This window comes from Calypte anna, chromosome 2 (genome assembly GCF_003957555.1).
Source record: "Calypte anna isolate BGI_N300 chromosome 2, bCalAnn1_v1.p, whole genome shotgun sequence".
In the NCBI taxonomy this organism is placed as follows: domain Eukaryota; kingdom Metazoa; phylum Chordata; class Aves; order Apodiformes; family Trochilidae; genus Calypte; species Calypte anna.
Genome location: NC_044245.1, coordinates 150,911,134 through 150,927,255, shown reverse-complemented (window position 1 = coordinate 150,927,255; position 16,122 = coordinate 150,911,134). Strand labels below are relative to the sequence as shown.

The following is a 16,122-nucleotide window of genomic DNA, read 5'->3' as shown; positions in this document are numbered from 1 at the left end:
TTGCCCCCAGAAGCTGTGGCTGCCCCATCCCTGGCAGTGTTGAAGGTTGGATGGGGCTTGGAGCCCCCTGGGCTGGGGGAGGGGTCCCTGACCATGGCAGGGGTGGCACTGGGGGGATTTGAGGTCCCTTCCAACTGGAGCTCTGCTTCAGCCTTCAGCAGGACCTCTTGGCGGGGGGTCCTGTCAGCTCTTGCTGAGCTCTGTGTTAGTTGTGTGTGGGGATGGAGTGGGGTCCATGCAGGTGGGATGGGGACACGTGGGGCAGACATTCCCCTGATGACTGTACCTGGAATTGCCTCGGGGTGAGGGGTGTTGGGGGTGCTGGGGCTCCCTGCAGGGTGCTGGGGTGAGACCACAGATGTTGGCCAAGTGCTGGTGGGGCAGAACTGAGGATGTCCTGCAGCAGGATGGGGGGAGGACCTGTGCTTTTGTGGGCTTTGGGGATGGGTTTTGCATGGCTGGAGAGCTGATGGAGGGTTGGTGGGAGCTGGAGCAGTGCAGGGAGGGTGGTTGTGCCTGCAGGGTGCTTGGTGCCAGCCAGCAAGGTCCCCTCTTGGAAATCCTTGGCTGCATCCTTGCATCCTGGACCTTGGCCAGCAGGGTCAGGCCAGGGGTTCTCCCCCTCTGCTCTGCTCTCCTAAGACCCCACCTGGAGTCCTGAGTCCAGTTCTGGACCCTCTTTTACAAGAAAAATATGGATATGTGTCCAGAGAAGGGCCATGAGGATGATCAGAGGGCTATGGAGCAGCTCTCCTCTGGGGACAGACTGAGGGAGTTGGGGTTGTTCAGTCTGGAGAGGAGAAGGCTCCCAGGAGACCCCATTGTGGCCTTCCAGTGTCTGAAAGGGCTACGGGAAAGCTGGGGAAGGACTTTTTAGGATGTTGGGTATTGATGGGACCAGGGGGAATGGATTCAAACTAGAGGAGGGGAGGCTTAGATGAGATATTAGGAAGAAGTTCTTCACCATGCGGGTGGTGAGACACTGGCCCAGGTTGCTCAGGGAGGTGCTGGAAGCCCCATCCATCCCTGGAAGTTTTTAAGTCCAGGCTGGATGGGGCTTGGAGCACCCTGGGCTGCCCATGGCAGCTTTAAGGTCCCTTCCAACCCTGACAGTTCTATGATTCTAGATTCCAAGTGGCATTTGGGGTGAGAGCAGGAGAGGGCAGGGATGGTGGTGTGGGCAGCACAGCGCTTCTCTCCCCTCTCCTTTCTCCTCAGCAGCAGCTGCTCTCTGTTTTCTCCCTCCTCTCCTTTGCTCTTTACTCCTCATTTCTTTCTGGTCCTTTTTGTTTTCCTCTCAGCTTCTTTACTATAGTAGGGCCAGCTCCAGAGCAGAGGGTGCCAGCGCTGTGCTGGACGCCCGGGATCCATCCCCGGAGCCGCCTGCAGGCCCCGGCATGGCCGCCGCCCTCCCTCCTCAGGAGCCTCCGTCACCCGGCGAGCTGCCGAGCGGGGCGGGAAGGCCCCCCCGGGACCCCGCGGGTTCCCCCCTCTCCCAGGAGCCGCCAGAGCCGCCCGAGCAGGAGTGTCTGATCGACTCTCAGCCCATCCTCTTCAGTCAGAACCCCTTCGTGGTGGCCAACCGTGAGGGGAAGGCGGCGGGCAAGGCGCGCCTGGGGGGCCCTCCCCTGGGCTATGGCCGGGGGGGAGTGCTGAAGACCAACCCCTACTCCAAGGCAAGCACTGACCCCGCATGCCCCGTGTGCTGTGCCTCACGCACCGCAGCCCAACGCCGTGGCTACTAAACCCCCCCACGCATGCGCTGGAACCCCCCGGCCCCGGGCAGCACGAGGCCCAGGATGCTTCCACCCAACGTGGGGATGCTCCCACCCAACGTGGGGATGCTCCCACCCAACGTGGGGATGCTCCCACCCAACTTGGGAATGCTTCCACCCAACTTGGGGATGCTCCCACCCAACCCCAGGGTGCTCCCACCCAACATGGGGATGCTCCCACCCAACATGGGGATGCTCCCACCCAACATGGGGATGCTCCCACCCAACCCCAGGGTGCTCCCACCCAACTTGGGGATGCTCCCACCCAACCTGGAGCTGCTGCCACTCAACCAGGAGCTGCTCCCACCCAACCCTGAGGATGCTCCCACCCAACGTGAGGATGCTTCCACCCAACTTGGGGATGCTTCCACCCAATGTGGGGATGCTCCCATCCAACCCGAAGATGCTCCCACTGAACCTCAGGGTGCTCCCACCCAACCCCAAGGTGCTCCCACTCAACCCCAGGGTGCTCCTGCCCAACCTGGAGTCACTATCACCCAACCCCAAGATGCTCCCGCCCAACCCAAGGGTGCTCTGCCCAGACCCAGAGCTGAGGGGCTCTGCCTGTATCCTGTCCACCATCGATATCCATCAGTGCTGCCCGGTGTGTGTGGTGCTGAGCCCCTGGGGAGGGGGCAGTGGTGTCTGCATTGACATCACCTTGGTGTGGAGGTGTCTGGAAGTGGTGTTCTGAAAATGGGTGGGTAGAGATGGGCTTCCCAGGGAAGGAGGACACGGAGGTGTTGGAGCCAGTGCAGAGGAGGCCCTGGAGCTGCTGGGAGGGCTGGAGCAGCTCTGCTCTGGAGCCAGGCTGAGAGAGTTGGGGGTGTTGAGGCTGGAGAAGAGAAGGCTGCAATGGGGAGACCTTGGAGCAGCTTCCAGGTCCTGAAGGGGCTCCAGGAAAGCTGGGGAGGGACTTGGGACAAGGGCCTGGAGGGATGGGAGCCTCCCAGGGGGAAGGGTTTGGAGCTGGGAGAGGGGAGATGGAGAGGAGATCTTGGGCAGGGAGGGAGGGAGGGAGAAATGGTTTGGGGTGAGGGTGCTGAGCCCCTGGGTGCCCAGGTTGCCCCCAGGAGCTGTGGCTGCCCCATCCCTGGCAGTGTTGAAGGTTGGATGGGGCTTGGAGCCCCCTGGGCTGGGGGAGGGGTCCCTGACCATGGCAGGGGGGGCACTGGGGGGGATTTCAGGTCCCTTCCACCCCAACCCAGTCTGGGATTGAGTTCCCCAGTGTCCCTGGGAGGCCTGGGCAGTGCTGTCCCCATCTGCTGTGGCTGTGGCAGGAGCTGCCAGGCTGGCAGAACCTTGGTGCTGTCCCACTGTGTGTTTGGGTCAGGACAAGCAGCTCTTTGTAAACTTCTGAAATCCGGGAGGCAGTGTGGCTGCCCAGGAGCACCCTGCTCCTTGGTGGGACACATTTCAGCCTATCCAGGCTTTCTGATTCCATGGGAGAACTTTGGTTCCTGCTCTGGGTAATGTTTGTGTTTCGTTTTCTCACTGTTGCACGGGAAACCTCTGGCAGGACTGAACCCAGAGGTGTTGGGTTCCAGTTTGTGCCACTTTCCCCTTCTGCCATTATCAGCCTGTCCAGAGGTCTGAGGAGCAACACAGCTGCAAACAAACAGCCCCCCCACACAGAAATAAATAAACACCCCAACAAGACCAACACCCAGCAGCAGTTCTTGGTGGTGGTTCTTGCCTGGTTCCTTGGTGAGAATTTGTTTCTCCCAGACGTGTGGGCAGATGAACCTCAGAGCAAGGTGTGTGGCTGGGTCTGTAACCTCTCAGGGCACTGAAAGTCAAAAGCTGTGGTGTGGAGGTTGGAGAGATCCAGCTCTGGGGTTCAGGGAAGCAGCAGTCCCAAAGCACCAACCCTGTTTGCAGGCAGACATCCTGCCAAGGTCAGCTGGGGCTGGGTGGGTGTCTGGGTGTCCCCTTCAGCTGGAGCTGACCCAGTCCCAGGTTCCCTGTGTGCTGACACCAGAGCTGGGGTGGGGACCTGAATCCCTGAAAAGCAGCACCCTAGAAGTGCTCCTTCCTTGGGTGGTGGTGATCTGGGTGTGCTGCACAGGGCAGGACTTGGACAGCAGTAACCAGGAGCAGGGGAGGGACACGTTTGGAGAGGAGGTGTGGAAGCAGAGGTGTTGATGCTGCCAGGCTCTCTGTCAGGACAGGGCTAAGAAGCATCAGATGGTTTCTGTGCTCCAGTATCAACTCCAGACCACCTCTCCTGGCTTGCTCAGTAGAAATCCCATTGCCCAAGACTGATGTCAGTCAGATGAACTTGATTCAGGAGGCCATGGGGATGGTATTAACACTTGTGAGACCCTGGGTTTGCTTGAACAGTTCTCTAAATCCCAAGTGGCCTCTTCTCCATCTGTAGGCATCTGAAATAGTTTTTAAGTTGTGCTCCTTGGTCCTTATCAGGTGATTATTGGGACTCTTGTAGCTGCTGGGGCTGGCTCAGCCTGGGTGTTGGTGATGATGGGTTCCTCTGGGTTCCTCTGGAGCTGTCTTCCCCACACTCTGGGCTGCTTCTGAAGATCTTACCAGCAGGCCAAGAGCTGTGAATGTGGCTGGGGATGAGTTTTGTTCCCCCTTCAGTTGGAAGTGACTTTTTTGCTCAGTGTCTCTACAAGAGGGGGTTTGCCAAGGCTGCACCCTGGTCTGTTGGGGGCTGAGATGATGATTTCTGGGGATGTCTGGATGAGGCAGAAGACTTTAACCTGATTGTTGGCCTTGGATGTGATCTCAGTTCCAATGTTTAATGTCATTCCCATGCTGGTTTGAGTGCTTTTTGCAAGTTTCTGCCGTGTGACAGCTGCTGTTGAGCCCAGTGCTAACTCTGCTCTCTCTCTCCCTTGCCTCCTGGGCTCACTGTGAAGGAGAGGAATGGAAGATGCTCCTGTATGATGATTATCTAGCTTTGTCTTCTCTTTTTCAGGCTCCTGTGGGTGAGTCTGGGACAGGAAATTCCAAGCGTGAGACCCCCTATTCTCCTAATAATCATCAGGTGAGACTGCCCTGGGACAGGCAGCATGGGGAGAGGCAGGACAAGGGGACACCAGGGCAAGGTGGCACCAGGACAGAAGGGCAGAGGAAGCTGAGTATGACTGGAGACCTTACAGGGGCCTTCCAGGTCCTGAAGGGGCTCCAGGAAAGCTGGGGAGGGACTTGGGACAAGGGCCTGGAGGGATGGGAGCCTCCCAGGGGGAAGGGTTTGGAGCTGGGAGAGGGGAGATGGAGAGGAGATCTTGGGCAGGGAGGGAGAAATGGTTTGGGGTGAGGGTGCTGAGCCCCTGGGTGCCCAGTTTGCCCCCAGAAGCTGTGGCTGCTGGCTGCTTTCCTGTCAGAGATCTAGTCTGGGACTCAGTTTGATGTCCTTTTTTCCTTGCTTGTCTGTGGCTGTTAGGAAGTAGTGGCACATCTCGGTGTCACCATACTGAGCCCTTCCTCTTGCTGGTGACAATCTCAGCCCTGAGCTCTCTGCTGGAGCTTTCTGTCACGGTGACAGGATGTGATCCTGGGGGGTCAGAGCAGTCCCCTGGGTATCAGGTGAAGCTGTATCTGGAAGTTCTCCTCTGGACAACTGATGTGATAGGAAAGGGAACAGGTCCAGCAGATGACACCGAAGGGAACGGGGCAACCACTGGCCCTGTGGCTTCTACAGCTCCTGGAGAATCAGGAGGTTTGTCCTGCAGGCTTCTGCTCCAGAGCAGAAGTTGTAAGAAAATGGATCTCTAATTCTCTGCTGCCATCTATTTTTCATGTAAATTCTTTGCTTTTGACATCTTGTAGTCTGGCCAGATTTTATAGGCTTATTTCAGAGTGCTCAGAGAATTACTGAGGGAAACTGAATCCTTTGTCCTGAGGCTGGAATCATGAGGCTGGAATCATGAGGCTGGAATCATGGTGGTCTTGGCCTTAAGTTCTGATGGGGAGGAAGCAAATGGTGGGGAGGAAGGAGGTAGTGTGGGCAGCAGGAGAGGGGCAGGGATGGTGTCCCTGCACCCAGCATGGAGAGGCTGCACCCCCAGGGCTCTGCTCAGCTCAGGGCCCCTCACTACAAGGAGGACAGTGAGGTGTGGGAGAGGGTTCAGAGGAGGGCAACCAAGTGGTGAAGGGTCTGGAGAAGAAGTCCTGGGAGGAGAGGGTGAGGGAATTGTTCAGCCTGGAGAAGAGGAGGCTCCCAGGGGAGCTCAGAGCAACCTTCCAATATCTGAAGGGGCTCCAAGAAAGCTGGGGGAGGGCTTTGGACACGGGGGGGTAGGGAGAGGAGGAGGGAAATGAGTTAAAACTTGGAGAGAAAGGGGAGATTGAGGTTGGAGATGGGGAGAAATTGTTTGGGGTGAGGGTGCTGAGCCCCTGGGTGCCCAGGTTGCCCCCAGAAGCTGTGGCTGCCCCATCCCTGGCAGTGTTGAAGGTTGGATGGGGCTTGGAGCCCCCTGGGCTGGGCGAGGGGTCCCTGACCATGGCAGGGGGGGCACTGGGGGGGATTTCAGGTCCCTTCCAACCCTACCACTCCATGATTCCATGATCTGGAGAACAAGTCCTGGGAGGAGAGGCTGAGGGAAGTGGGAATGTTCAGTGTGGAGAAGAGGAGGCTGAGAGGAGACCTCATTGCTCTCTCCCACTCCCTGCAAGGAGGTTGTAGGGAGGTGGGTGCTGGGCTCTGCTCTCCAGGGAGCAGGGAGAGGAGCAGAGGACATGGGCTGGAGGTGCCCCAGGGGAGGTTTAGAGCAGATCTGAGGAAGGATTTCTGTCCTGAGAGAGCAGTCAGGGGTTGGAAGGGGCTGCCCAGGGAGGTGGTGGAGTCACCATCCCTGGAGGGATTTCCAGCCCGTGTGGATGGGGCACTCCAGGAGATGCTCTGGTGGGTGACACAGATACTGAGAGGTTTTATTGTAGGGACCTGGTGGTCTCAGAGGGGTTTTCCAGGTGTGACAAGGGTGCCAGCTGCCTGGTGGGTCTGTGTGTGGCAGGACCTTTCCCCAGGGCAGGCAGGGAGAAGCTTGGTGGGGGATACTGGTGGCTCTGGCAAGCTGCAGCCTCTGGTGCTGGGTGGCACGGTGCTTCCTTGGCCTCTCCGGTGGCAAACCCCCCCCTCTCTTCGTTTTTCTCTCCCCTTCTCTTCCCCTGATGATCCCTCCTGGCGTTGCCCCTCTCCAGCTGCCCCCAGCCCCTCGGCCCACGCACCTGGCGGGCAGGGAGACGCGATTTGTAAGTGTCCCTTGGGGTGTGCAGTGCTGCTCTGCTGCTTCCTGCTCTGCACTGCTCCCTGCTCAGCACCACGAGGTGCCACCTGCCAATGCTTCCTGAGGTGACATCTGCCAATGCTTCCCAGAGTGGCATCTGCCAGTGCTTCCCAAGGTGGCATCTGCCAATGCTTCCTGAGGTGGCATCTGCCAGTGCTTCCTGAGGTGACATCTGCCAGTGCTTCCCAAGGTGGCATCTGCCAATGCTTCCTAGAGTGGCATCTGCCAATGCTTCCAAAGGTGGCATCTACCAGTGCTTCCTGAGGTGGCATCTGCCAATGCTTCCCAGAGTGGCATCTGCCAATGCTTCCTGAGGTGGCATCTGCCAATGCTTCCTGAGGTGGCATCTGCCAATGCTTCCAAAGGTGGCATCTGCCACTGCTTCCCAAGGTGGCATCTTCCAATGCTTCCTAGAGTGGCATCTGCCAATGCTTCCTGAGGTGGCATCTGCCAGTGCTTTCTGGTAGAGGTAACATCTGCCAGTGCTTCCCAAGGTGACACCTGCCAATGCTTCCTGAGGTGACATCTGCCAATGCTTCCAAAGGTGGCATCTGCCAGTGCTTCCAAAGGTGGCATCTGCCAATGCTTCCCAGAGTGGCATCTGCCAATGCTTCCTGGTAGAGGTGACATCTGCCAGTGCTTCCCCAGAGTGGCATCTGCCAATGCTTCCCAAGGTGGCACCTGCCAATGCTTCCTGGCAGAAGTGACATCTGCCAACACTTCATTGAGGTGACATCTGCCAGAGCTTTCCAAGGTGACATGTGCCACTGCTTCCTGGCAGAGCTGGTATCTGATAATGCTTCCCCAGAGTGGCATCTGCCAGAGCTTCCCAAGGTGGCATCTGCCAGTGCTTGAGGTGGCATCTGCCAATGCTTCCTGGCAGAGGTGGCATCTGCCTGTGCTTCCCAAGGTGGCATTTGCCAACGCTTCCCCAGCGTGGCACCTGCCAACACTTGCTGGTAGTGAAGCAGTGGCATTGGTGGCTTTGCTCTGAAGCTCCAGGAGGGCAGGGGGGGGATGTGCCCAAGGCCCAGGAGTGGCTGAGCTGGAGTGGGGATGGTTGTGGGGACAGGGGACACCCAGAGAGTTTGGGGAAGGAGCTGGGAGAGGCTCCTGGGGGTGGGCTCTGGACTGCTCCCCAGGTGAAGAAGAAGAAGGAGGTGGTCCAGGGGGGTTAAGTGGTGGCAGGTGGGTGCTTGTCCCTGCAGAGGATTCGTGTTCCTGTTTGGGTGGAGCTGAGCAGACCCAAGGTTTCCTGCAGGGGCTCTGAATTGACTCTGGAATTTCTTTTTCCCAGGCATCCATTGCCTTCACCACGGCGCAGGAGGAGAGCAGATCAGTGAGTACCCCTGGGACCTCCCTGCCCTGTCCTGCTGGGCTCTTCCCCAGCACCTGGAGCTTCACTCTGCCTCCCCTCTGCTCCCTTCCCCCCTTCCACCTCTACCCTGGCTCTTCCTCTGTCTTCTTCTGTCCCACACTGGACCTCAAGTTTGTACAAATGCTCCAAGGGTTAAATATTCTAGATTTGGGAACGTGACATGGGGGTTTTGTGGTTTTTACTCCAGTTTTCCCTCTCAGTCCCTGCTGGCTCACTCAGCTCCTGCTCTCCTCACCATGAGATGTTTCTTTCACTCCCACCCCATGTCCATCCCTGAGGGTCCAACCCAGGGCTCTCAGCTCTGCTCTCATCTCTGCACTTCTGGTTGGAGCCCTTCCTGGCCCTCGCTTCCTTTTCCTCCTCAGCTTCTGTCTCCTTTTTCCTCCCCTTTTTTCCCCCTGCTGCATCTTCCTTTCAGGATGTTCATATTCTCCAAGCTTTGACGTTCTCCTGCCACCTCTTTCTGCCCTTGGTGCTGGTGGGACCCAGCCTGACCTGAACCCCTCTGCCTGTCCCAAATCCTTGCACCAGAGGCAGGGTTGGGTGGGTGGGTGCCTCAGGGCTCCCCTCCCCTGCATGGCCGACACTTTGCTGCCCTAACTGCTCCTTTCTCTCCCCTCTTTCTCTCCCTCCACCCCTCCTTCCTCTGCCTGTCCCCCCGGGGTGTGGATGTCACCCCCAGACCAAGCCCGGTGTCATTCAGCCTCTCGCCCGCCTGCGACCCAGCGCTGCCCCCCAGAATCCGGAGGATGGGGACAGCCCCAACCCCTTCCAGCACCCCGAGCTCTGCAGCAGCACCCACACCTCTGTAAGTGCCCTGCACCTCCTTCTCCCTCAGCTGGGCCCACCTGCCCCGAGGGCTCTGGTGCCCACATCCCCTGGGGACAGAAGCTGAGCTCCCCTTCCCAGGGGGTTTGTGGTGTGAGGATCAGATGCTGGGGGGGTCTTGGTGGGTGCCTCAGCCTGGAAGCCCTGGGTGAGAACCCCTTCCCTTCATGGGCAGGGGCAGAGGCAGGGGCAGGACATCCTGTTGGGTGTTCTGACATGGTCAAGCCTCTCCACCAGCCTCCTGTCTCCACTTCCCCACCACTGAGACTGTCCCGAGGCTGAATCCCCCAGAGCAGTTCCTGCTTGAGATCCATAGGCAGAATCACAGAATCATTAAGGTTGGAAAAGACCTCTAGGACCATCAAGTCCAAACATCAACCCAACACCACCATGACAACTAAGCCATGTGTCCAGTTTTGGAGCACCCAGCAGCAGAAGGACACGGAGCTGTTGGAGCCAGTGCAGAGGAGGCCCTGGAGCTGCTGGGAGGGCTGGAGCAGCTCTGCTCTGGAGCCAGGCTGAGAGAGTTGGGGGTGTTGAGGCTGGAGAAGAGAAGGCTGCAATGGGGAGACCTTGGAGCAGCTTCCAGGTCCTGAAGGGGCTCCAGGAAAGCTGGGGAGGGACTTGGGACAAGGGCCTGGAGGGATGGGAGCCTCCCAGGGGGAAGGGTTTGGAGCTGGGAGAGGGGAGATGGAGAGGAGATCTTGGGCAGGGAGGGAGGGAGGGAGGGAGAAATGGTTTGGGGTGAGGGTGCTGAGCCCCTGGGTGCCCAGGTTGCCCCCAGAAGCTGTGGCTGCCCCATCCCTGGCAGTGTTGAAGGTTGGATGGGGCTTGGAGCCCCCTGGGCTGGGGGAGGGGTCCCTGACCATGGCACTGGAACAAGATGATCTTTAACCAAACCCATTATGTGTCCCACATCCATGTGTTTTTTTAACTCCTCCGTGGATGGGGACTCCTCCAGTTCCCTGGGCAGCCTGAGCCAGGGCCTGACCACTCTTTGAGTAAAAAAAATTGTTCTTAATATCCAGTCTAGATGTCCCCTGGCAAACTTGAGTACGTTTCCTCTCTTCCTATCCCTTGTTTGTTGGGAGAAGAGACCAGCACCCACCCACCCACCACAGGAGCTGTTGCATTCTCCTGAGTCACAAATCTTTCAGGACCTTTGTCTTGCAATCTCTTGCATCTTGGAGCAAGAGCCAACTCCCTGTGCTGATAACCAGTTTATGGTTTGCAAAGTCATTGGTTTTGAGAGATTCATATTCCCTGGGCTGTGTGTTGATGGGAGAGAAAGCTTCAGGAATTTTGGCTTTAGTCATAGAGGACAGACAGCTCATACACCTGCAAGGGAGCTCTTCCCTTTTTATTGAAGCTTTTATGACACCAAACCAGAGACCTGATGTGCACTCCAACAGCTGCGTGTAAGCCATGGCACTGGCCAAGATTCACATCTTTTACAGCCCCTTCATGTGCTGTTCCTCAGCTTATGAATAAGGGAACATTATCAAACAGCATAATTCAACCTCAGTCCAGGACAAAGATCCACAAGCACTTGAAACTCTGTTTGTGCAGCCAGAGGGACTGAAGGAACAAAGCAGCTGAATGAGGGGGATTTGCTTTCCAGTAGAATGGTGGTGGTGGTGTCACTGCCCCCCTGCCACCATGCATTTCTGGGGGGCTTGGAAGAGGTGTCCCCAACTCTTCGTCCTGCCTGGATGTGATAGGAGGGGCCACAGGCAAGATGGGTGAGGAAAAGCAGGAGGAGCAGCAGGAGGGTCCTCTTGGACCTTCTCAGATGCTTCTGAGTGGGATTCTCTGGAGGGGAACTTAGAGATGAAAGACAGGAACTTGTCCAGGTTGCAGATCCCAGGCTGGGTTGCAGCTTTGGTTTAGGACAAAGTGACCAAGAGCCTTGAAGTACATAGAAGTACACGTTTTATAAAGAGAAGTGCAACAACTTCTGCAGAACCCAAAGGAGACTGCCCAGTCCCTTGCCATGAGGAAGGCCTCAACTCAGAACTGCCAGGTGGAGCCAGGGCTTATCTTGAATTTTCCAATAAACTGTGTGGCTTGGTCAGTCCTAAGCTGGGTCAGAGTCAGGAGTCCTGCTCCAGCCCCAGGTGCCTCCTGGTTCAAGTGGGCACATGCTGGTTGAATTGGGTGGGAATCCTTAAGGACCATGACAGCAATGTGGCCCCTTGGCCAGGAGATCTGTCACAAAGTTCTGGTCATCCTATCATGTCATGGAATCCTGGAATGGCTGAGGTTGGGAGGGAGCTTGGAGCTCCTCTCCCCCAAGCTCCCCACCATGCCCAGGGACACCTCTCATCCAGCCCAGGTTGCTCCAAGCCTCCTCCAAGCTGGGCTTGAACCCCTCCAGGGAGGGGGCAGCCACAGCTTCTCTGGGCAATCTGTTCCAGAGTCTCAGCACCCTCCTCCTGAAGAACTTCTTCCTCAGCTCCAGGCTCAACCTCTTCTCCTTCAGTTGGAAACCATCTCCCCGTGTCCTGTCCCTGGACACTCTGATGAAAAGTCCCTCTGCAGCCTTCCTGGAGGTTGGGGGGCAGAGAGGATCTGCACCACCACAAGGATCATTCTTCCACCATCCAACAACAAGGATGGGCCCGTGCTGTGTCAGCTGCAGGCTGTGGCAGGGTGCCTTGCCCTGCTCACCTTCTGCCCCTCACCCATCCAGTCTTGTACAACCTTGGTCTGGTGGGAGCTGTGCCCATGCAGGGGGGTTGGAGCTTGAGTATTTAGGGTCCCTTCCAACCCAGCCATTCTCTGATTCAGGCCATGAGTTCTGCTGTGTTTCCCCCAAATTGTTTTGTGGGTTTCTTTTTTTTTTGGTCACATCTGTGTTTTTCTGTGCCTCCTGTCTCTGTCCTTGCAGCAGAAGCCACCTTCCCCACCCTCTCCTGATGAGATCCCCATCAATGTCAAGCAGGCATACAAGACCTTTGCAGCAGTGCCCTTGTCACACCCTCTGCTCGAGGCCCAGGTGAGTGATGCTCCCCAAAGTCTGACACCCAGAGGAGATGCAGCACTGCAGGAGGTCTGGGAAGAGGGAGGAGGGGATGGGTTGTTTCCTACAGAGCAAGCTGGGGTGAACGATGGGTGTCTGGAGGTCCCCTTGGAAGCTGGAGTCTGTTCATGTTGTGAATGGTCACCCTGCAGAGTCCTCTCCTCAGAAAAGGACCTGGGGGTGCTGGCTGACAGCTGAGTGGACACAAGCCAGCATGTGCCCAGGTGGCCAAGGTGGCCACCAGCATCCAGGCTGGTGTCAGCACTGGGGTGGGCAGCAGGAGCAGGGCAGGGATTGTCCCCCTACACCTCGAGTGCTGAGGTCAGTTTTGGGTGAGAAAAGGGTCCTGGAGGGTCTGGGGGTGTCCAGAGAAGGGAATGGAGGTGGGGAAGGGTGTGGAGCAGAAGGAGAAGGGTCTGGAGAAGTTGTGAGGAGCAGCTGAGGGCCCTGGGGGTGTTGATCCTGGAGCAGAGGAGGCTGAGGGGAGACCTTGTGGCTCTCTGCAACCCCCTGAGAGGAGGTTGGAGCCAGGGGGGTCGGGCTCTGCTCCCAAGGAACAAGGATGGACAAGAGGAACTTTGGGCACAACTCAAGTTGTGCCAGGGGAGGTTTAGGTTGGAGCTGGGGAAGAATTTCTGCCTGGAAAGGGTTGTCAGGGCCTGGCCCAGGCTGCCCAGGGCAGGGCTGGAGTCCCCATCATCCCTGGAGGGGTTTCAGAGCCCCACAGATGTGGGGATGAGGGACATGGGGGGTGGCCATGGTGGTGTTTGGTTATGGTTGGGCTTGAGGATCTTAAAGTCTTTTCCAGACTTAATGATTTGATGACACCAAATCTGAATTTCATTGGATTTCGTGTCAGTTTTGTAGAATTTGCTGTTCTGATATAATGAAGTTCTCTGAACTTCCAGAGTCCAGGGCCAAACTGAGGAATTTTTTATTACATTTTGATATTTAATTTGAATTATTCCTTCTCCCCTCAATGTATTTGAATGGTGAAACCATTCAGACTGGATGAGGACTCTTGAGGTCACCTACTTCAGTCCTTCATGCCAAGCAGGGCACCACTGTAGTTTTATGAGGTTGCCCAGGCTCTTGAGTTCTGAATTTGCAAAAATGGAGGTTGTGAGGTCACTGGAGAAGTCTCTTCCCCTGTATGACCATCTGTGCTGGGAAGAGTTTGTTCTATCTACTTGATCAGATTTTCTCAGATTTTGTGTCTGTTTCCTCTTCTGGTGGCCATACACCTCCTAAAAGCCTGACCTGGTGCTCAGTCATTCCCCTAGGAAGCTGAAGGCAGGATTTAGAATCCCAAATGGGTTTGGAGGAACCATAAAGCTCCTCTGATTCCAACCCCAACCCATGGTCAGGGACCCTTCCCCCAGCCCAGGGGGCTCCAAGCCCCATCCAACCTTCAACACTGCCAGGGATGGGGCAGCCACAGCTTCTGGGGGAACCTGCTGAGTGTCTCATTGTGTTATCCTAGGATTTGCCTGGTCAGACCAACACAGAGAATCCCAGAAGTGCCCCGGAGGTGAGTTGTGGGGGTTGGAGGGGGATGTGGGATGGGGACTCACCGAGGATTTGGGCTTTTGGGGTTGTGGCTGTGGAGCCAGGATCACAGGGTGGGCTTGAGGGGGGGTGTGGGGCACATGGGGCAGGGTGGGGGGGTTGGGGGGGTGGGTTTGGCTCGGGTGCTTGTTGGGCAGCACCCTTGTGGCTCTCTCAGGTGGGCAGGCTCAGCCCTGGGGGGCTGCACAGCCCCGAGCAGAGGTCATTCCGCGAGAGGCAGAAGTACTTTGAGATGGAGGGGAAGCAGCAGCAGCTGGAGAAGCCTCCCAAGAGGGTCTCCTTGGTAGGAGAGGATGACCTGAAGAAGATGAAAGAAGAGGAAGGTATGTTGGAATCTCTGGAAGGGAATTTGGGGGTTTAAGGGAACCCTTTCTTACCGGGAGAGCGTGCACCCCAGAAATCCAGCACCCCCAAACCCAGGGGGGTTCATCCTTGGTTGTGGGTAAGGGGCTCAGCAAGTGAAATTGAAGTTTAGTGGCTGCTTCACTGCTGCTCCATGGACTGGTGGAAGCTCTGCAGCATCAGGGCTTCCTGTACGACTGAAACACTTCAGTAAAATACTGAGAAGCTAATAAAAAGGAGGATATTTCTTCATCAGCTGCCCAGGAAAACCCCTCCCTAGGGTCTGACAGCAGAGTTTGTGTTACTCAATAAGCTGCTCTGGTTCTGCACAGGGTTTTGCAACAGGAGGGGAGATCAGTGCTGGAGTTTTTGGTGTCCTCCTGCTTGAGAATTGTTTAAAAAGGTGACAAGGAATGGAAAAGAGTTTCTCCTGACATCCCTTCCACTTCCATAGGAAAGCAGAGCTCCAAGTGGACTCCTGGGTTTGGGGGCTCTGTTTGTTGCTTGCCCAGAAAACAGAATTTCTGTTTGTTACAGAATTTCTTTTGTAAATTGTTGGGGTTTTGATTGGTTTTCTTTACAGTTTATAAATACCTGACCTGCTCTTGCCCTCCTGTGTTCCCATTCAGAGCCTGAGAATTAGTCCAGAGCATTAGAAACCTTCTCATTCACTTAATAGTTCAGGAACAGGAATGTATTTTAAGAAAGCTCATAAAAGAGAAAGAAGGAATTCTGGTAAGAAAAAGAAGCTGCAGTTTCTCATTCTGGGCTTCCCATGCAGGAGGTTGGAACTGGATGTTCCTTAAGGTCCCTTCCACCCTGGACCAGTCTGGGATTCTGTGAGATGATTCCATAGTGTGTCCAGGAATGGAATTCTAGTGAATTAGGAAGGAGGACTGAGGTAATGGTGTAGAGTTTGTTACACCTGAAGCATGAGTGGAGCAGAGAGAAACAAAAGCATCCATGGAGAGGGCATGGACATAAAAGCAGCACAAACCTGTAGGGATGCTTGAGTGCAGGGACCTGCCCAGAGGTTTCATGCCTGGGGTGCTGGGAAGTGCTTTGTGGTGTGAGTGAGTCTCTCTCTCCTGGCAGCTCGGAAGCTGCAGCAGAAACGTGCCCTGCTCTTGGAGGAAGAAGCAGAAGAGGAGGAGATGGTGAGACAGGCCCTGAGGTGCAGTCGAGTTGTCATCATCGAAGGAGTTGAGTACAAGTGGAAAGACTGAATGGAAGGAGTCTCCATCCTCCAGCAGCTCGGTAAGACAGGAGCTTGGCTCAGTCCTGCCCATCCGTGTCAGAGCTCTCCCAGGATCAGGAATTTTCAGGGGAAAGAGCTGGGCACTGCTGCTTCTTCAGCACAGAGACAGGAAGGTTTTTCCACCTCTTCCTTTTCAGAAGAAAATCCCCTCCAGCTGGGCACTTGGGGGTCTATGGAGATCACTGACTTAAGATAAGCCCTGATGCTGAACCTTGGTTTGGGGATTTTAGGGTCTTGGTTCTCCTGGACTTGTCCTCCAGGTTGTTTGTTGTTCAGGTTGTGTTGAGGCACAGAACTGGGGAAGGAGAAATGGCTCCTAAGACTTGAGCTACAAGTAAGATTGCACTGGAATGAAGCTGAACCTGTCCTTACCAGCTCTCTTTTCAAAGTCTTTGGCACAGACATTCTTCACAAACACTTTTAGTGTCACTCTTACAGAGGCTGAGAACTGGCAATTGTTTATCCTGGCATTTGGAATCTCCATTTATTCTTTCTGTCCAACAACCTTTGGTGAGGAGCTTCTCACATAATGAGTGCACTGAGACCTCCCACCTCCTGGGCTGACAGGACAGCAGCCAAGTGCAAAGCATCTTCTGGGTGTGATGGGAAGACCCCACTTGTCCCTCTTCCCACTGAAACGTGGGAGGTTAAGGACCAGCAAGGCTGGATCCAGGAGATGACTCCCAGCTGGTTGTTAC

At 56.1% G+C, this 16,122-nt stretch overlaps 1 protein-coding gene across 7 annotated transcripts in view; it reads left to right on the top strand.

Annotated features, from left to right (window-relative positions):
* Nucleotides 1–16,122, top strand: part of SCRIB (scribble planar cell polarity protein) — a 95,681-nt gene that overhangs the window by 77,963 nt on the left and 1,596 nt on the right. For 4 of the 7 annotated variants that reach the window (XM_030444253.1, XM_030444256.1, XM_030444252.1 and 1 more), the window contains 9 exons: nucleotides 1,302–1,676; nucleotides 4,717–4,785; nucleotides 6,942–6,992; nucleotides 8,325–8,366; nucleotides 9,088–9,213; nucleotides 12,124–12,231; nucleotides 13,739–13,786; nucleotides 13,982–14,147; nucleotides 15,262–15,423. In XM_030444253.1, coding sequence (XP_030300113.1) covers nucleotides 1,302–1,676; nucleotides 4,717–4,785; nucleotides 6,942–6,992; nucleotides 8,325–8,366; nucleotides 9,088–9,213; nucleotides 12,124–12,231; nucleotides 13,739–13,786; nucleotides 13,982–14,147; nucleotides 15,262–15,392 — 1,116 coding nt within the window. In that variant the 3' untranslated portion in view covers nucleotides 15,393–15,423. The remainder of the gene's footprint in view (nucleotides 1–1,301; nucleotides 1,677–4,716; nucleotides 4,786–6,941; nucleotides 6,993–8,324; nucleotides 8,367–9,087; nucleotides 9,214–12,123; nucleotides 12,232–13,738; nucleotides 13,787–13,981; nucleotides 14,148–15,261; nucleotides 15,424–16,122) is intronic. The other 3 variants (XM_030444257.1, XM_030444251.1, XM_030444258.1) reach the window with 3 other exon arrangements.